The sequence below is a fragment of the Stegastes partitus genome, unplaced genomic scaffold (assembly GCF_000690725.1).
Source record: "Stegastes partitus isolate 25-593 unplaced genomic scaffold, Stegastes_partitus-1.0.2 Scaffold2332, whole genome shotgun sequence".
Lineage (NCBI taxonomy): Eukaryota > Metazoa > Chordata > Actinopteri > Pomacentridae > Stegastes > Stegastes partitus.
The window spans coordinates 17,764-19,068 of record NW_007580063.1 but is presented as its reverse complement, the minus strand read 5'-3'; the positions used below and the strand labels follow the sequence as shown (position 1 = coordinate 19,068).

The window sequence follows — 1,305 nt, the reverse complement described above, 5'->3', positions numbered from 1 at the left end:
AGCCTGGTCCTGAACAGTGTGAGTGAATTTGAACATTTTCTTTTTCTGTCAGCAAACAGTCCAACCAGGAGGCGGAGCCTGCTCTTCTGACATCATCAGGGAGGCGGAGTCTGCAAAGGGAAACTAAATTAAAGCAAATGAAGAAGAAAACGGTGAACTGTGAACTTGTTTATCAGGAGAAGAAGACGAATTCTGCAGTTTACACACACAGATGCAATAATGACTGACAGCAGCTGCCTGACCAGTCAGAGAGCGGCTGGTTTCAGGTGAACGGATGAACAGGTGAGGAGGGAACACTGCTCTGTCTTCCATTTCAGTTTAAAGGCTCACAGGATCCTGGACACGGCTGTAAACGCAGCTCTGTCAGTGACATCAGCGATGACATCACAGACGTGTTAGGGCTGCAGGTGAGACGTTACCTGTGCGCCGGACATGTGGCGGCCGGACGAGCTGCTCAGTGTCAAGTCAAGAACTTTCAGTGTTTCTGTAAAATCAGCTGCAGTCTGTTTGTGAACGTGTCGACCTGCTTTATTCTGCATGTGTGTGTCGTACACAGACTTTATACTCAATACTTTATATATAAATATATATATATATACATATATATATATACTAATACTGGCGAAGACGCAGTACTGCTGTGTGTATATACAGTACTACTATCAAGCTGCAGTATTTATCTCATCGGAGACTTTATTTTGCCAGCAGCTATTGATTAATTTATTGGTTGTAGGTTTGTTGGAGATCGATAAGCGGGGTTTGTCCTGATTGGTGATGTCACAGACCTCGGTGACGTGTCAGAGGACCTCTGGGCTTCTATTGGTTGACTCTGTTTGTTTCTGCACAGACTCACCGAGCAGCGTGACATTACCCAGAATTCACAGCTCAGAGCGTTTACGGGCGCCGTGCAGCCCGCTGAGGAGGGTTACGGTTCAGGAGCACAGAGATGTGATCAGTAGGAACCAGCATCCACAGGTCTGGTCTTCATTCATCATGTCTGAAGGTCAGAGGTTGGTCCACACGTCCATCCTGTTCTCTCTGCTCACTGGTTCATTACAGATGTTTTCTGACAAACATTAGATGTTTATTGTTCTTTTAAGTCTGCGTGGAAACAAACTAATTAGAGCTGAAGCCCAGGTGTCAGTGGGCGGAGCCTCGTGTTTCAGGTCGTCCTGAAGCCCAGGTGTCAGTGGGCGGAGCCTCGTGTTTCAGGTCGTCCTGAAGCCCAGGTGTCAGTGGGCGGAGCCTCGTGTTTCAGGTCGTCCTGAAGCCCAGGTGTCAGTGGGCGGAGCCTCATGTTTCAGG

At 47.9% G+C, this 1,305-nt stretch overlaps 1 protein-coding gene across 1 annotated transcript in view; it reads left to right on the top strand.

Moving 5' to 3' along the window:
- LOC103374710 (cyclin-dependent kinase 16-like) overlaps positions 1 to 508 on the top strand; it is a 7,229-nt gene extending 6,721 nt beyond the window's left edge. Inside the window, exon 16 of the mRNA XM_008304840.1 lies at positions 53 to 508. Within this exon, the coding sequence (XP_008303062.1) occupies positions 53 to 90 (38 nt within the window). The 3' untranslated portion in view covers positions 91 to 508. The remainder of the gene's footprint in view (positions 1 to 52) is intronic.
- Positions 509 to 1,305: the final 797 nt, after the last annotated feature.